Below are 2,988 nucleotides of genomic sequence, written 5' to 3' on the forward strand. Positions count from 1 at the left end.
CTTAAAATGTATTTCAGCTAGAAGACGATGACAAACCTTTGCTTTTGTTGGAGATTGACAAGCTGATCCCTGTGTGCCAGCAGCTTCAGATAACAGCTAAAACCACTGTTCAGGGGAAAAATGCTACTTTTGCAAAGGTAAGATTTAAAAAGAAAAACACAAATGTTCTAGGCCCGGGAGAAGCATCCAAGCCTTGTTTTGAAATCTTATTTATTTGCCTACTTCAGCTGTTCGCACAAAAACCAGAACTGCTGATTTAAATCTGATCCATTCTAGTAGGGTTTTTTTCTTTTATCACAAAACAGGCATGAGTGCTGATGAGAATGCAGAACTTTGTGATCCCCCACACAAGGATATGAGCTCTGTCCCACTAATTCCCCAGTTGTGCTGTCTTGCCCAGAATGAACAGTTCTTATATTCAGTTTTTCAACAACACGGTGGCCTTAAGGCCTCACCCTACGTTTTTGTCTGAAGTGGTGTCACAATTCCATCTTAAGTTTACTTATCTGTGTTTTTCTCCAACTCTCATTCAAATGCAGATTGCGTCTTCATTCATTGGATGTTTTATTCATTGGCATTTTACTTGGAAAGAATTAAGCCAGTTCTTTGAACTACTACTTGAAGAAAAGACTGTTACATACCTGTATGGTAACTGCTGCTGTTGGAGATGTAGGTGCAGACAGGTACTCCACCCCCTCTGTATTGGAGTCTCAATTCTGATGCTCAGTACAAAGGGTCCGAGGGGTGTTGGGGCAGTGCTGCTCTTAACTAGCCAGAGGAGGGACTAAGGGGCCAGAGGAGATGAGCACCACCCCCATGGGTACTGCTTGGCAAAGTTCTCTGGTTTGCTGCACCCACACCTCAAACAGTTATCATACTGCTAGGTAACAGTTTTTCAGACAAACCAGGATCTAAGTGTTCATAAATGCCCCCACCCACTTAAGGGTGAAGAGATGCAGAGTATCTTTCTCCACACTATACTGAAAAGTCTTTTGCTTTTGTTCATGGCGAGGGTGAACATCTGTCTTGTTGTAAAGTTTCTTTTTTTACCTTTAAGTGATTTTGACTGTCATTGCATCTGTTGGTTTCCCATTCAAAGTCTTATTATTGGGCAAGGCTAAAATCTTGGGCCTGCACTGCATCACTGGGCAGACAGGGAGGGGTAATAACACTCTCTTTGCCCAAATGGGCTCCCATTGAGACATCCTGGTGACTAAACTTTACTTTTCAGTCCAAGTCCTTGAAGCATACTTTCAATATAAATACAGTGTTCCTTAAATGTATACATCTCACAGTGACTGAGTTGACAAATTAGGAGCTTTCTGTAGACATCTCACATGATATCTTTTATGGATAAATACCCTGCAAGATGTGTATTTGGTGTAACATACATGGTCTTTCATGAGGACAGAGTCACTGTCAGCCAAGTTTCTGCCTAAGGTGGTTTCCAACTTTCACATTAGTCAATTAATCTCCCAGTTTTCTTCCCTAAACTACACTCTACCCTGGCTGAAATGAAGCTTCAAACATTAGAAGTTGTAAGAGCACTGGCTTCATCATATCTAAACAAAACAATGTGCAGGTGTATGACCAGAAGAGCTCTGTGCAGCTCAAAAGCTTCTCTCTCTGCCCAACAGAAGTTGGTCCAGTAAAAGATAATATGCACCTTGTCTCTGACACTTTTGGCATTTGCTGAAAAGGTTAAGGCACAATTCATGTCATTCCAGAGACAGTTTCTAAGTAGATCTCTGACTGTTAGGACTTTTTGTGATGTGGCTAAGATGTACCTGGACCTATTGGGGTTCATTCCACCAGGGCTCAAGCTGCCTGCTTAGGTAATACCTGGTTATCTGATATGCAAAGCAGCAATATGAAGCTCAATCCACACATTTTCCACTCATTGTTCCTGGTGAAAGCTTTCATGTTGGATGCTAGTTTTGGCAGGGCCGTCCTACAAACACTGTTCAAGTAAGCTTCTGCTCACCTACCTGCTGGATAACTGCCTGTTGATTACCAAGCATAGAATTTGTGTAGAAAATCATTTGCAGAAAGAATGGTTACTTACAATTCCTGTGCATCTTTGAGATGTGTTATCCACACAGATTCCATGTTCTGTCCACTTTTCCCCACTCTTTATGTCGTGGGCTATGGGAACCAAGAGGGCACAGGCATGGTCCAAATGGACACTGCTATTCAAAAGAATCCAATGTCAGGCATAAGTGTGCCAACAATGGAAATTGTGTGAACAACACATGTAGAAGTATCCACAGCTATGTACCTGTTCTTTCATGCTCTCAGAAAGAGAACATATAGTGACATAGAACTGCAGTCTTGGTGTTCAGTGCATACCCTTACCAGTTGTTAAAGACAGATGCTATCTGTAGGGTAATGTGGAATTACTGAAAACTGCTGTCATCTTAAATTCCATCCTTCAAGTGTTCAGAAAAATCCAGATGAGGAGTTCAAGAGAGCTAGGTATATCCTGGATGGTTCTGAATTCTGATTGGTCCTTTCTTGTTTTGTGAAAGGAGGTAAAACCTCTACCTCCATAGATTGGATTGTCAGATCCCTCTTACAAATAAATTATTCTTTCCGTAGGATGTAGAAGACAACTAACCCTTCATTTTCCAATACAGAACAGGGAAAATGTCAACGGACAAATACTGTTAATAATTCAAGCTGAGTCCGTGTGTGTCACACAGATACATTTCATAAGTGTGAAGAGACTGTTCTTCAATTTTAAAAAAGAAGAATCAGTTCATATTTTAAAGGGTCAGCATGTGAGATTCTCATCTGATTATGATTTTTACATTAATTCTGTTTTAGGTTGACACATGCATTCGGAAAACAAAAGGTGTGATGACCATTTTATCCCAAGTTCTCCCACTCAGCTACAAGCTACTGAAAAAGGTGAGTTAATGATCCATTTGCAGCAATGAGGACAAATAAAACCAATCCTGCTTCTCAGCTTTTGTTTTGTTTTTACAG

The 2,988-nt window shown here is 40.7% G+C and overlaps 1 protein-coding gene across 2 annotated transcripts in view; it reads left to right on the forward strand.

Moving 5' to 3' along the window:
- The window catches only part of CTNNAL1 (catenin alpha like 1), a 138,171-nt gene that overhangs the window by 133,608 nt on the left and 1,575 nt on the right, over nucleotides 1–2,988 (forward strand). For both annotated transcript variants that reach the window (XM_054018540.1, XM_054018541.1), the window contains 2 exons: nucleotides 18–137; nucleotides 2,827–2,910. In XM_054018540.1, coding sequence (XP_053874515.1) covers nucleotides 18–137; nucleotides 2,827–2,910 — 204 coding nt within the window. The remainder of the gene's footprint in view (nucleotides 1–17; nucleotides 138–2,826; nucleotides 2,911–2,988) is intronic.

Source organism: Malaclemys terrapin, chromosome 2 (genome assembly GCF_027887155.1).
Source record: "Malaclemys terrapin pileata isolate rMalTer1 chromosome 2, rMalTer1.hap1, whole genome shotgun sequence".
Taxonomy (NCBI): domain Eukaryota; kingdom Metazoa; phylum Chordata; order Testudines; family Emydidae; genus Malaclemys; species Malaclemys terrapin.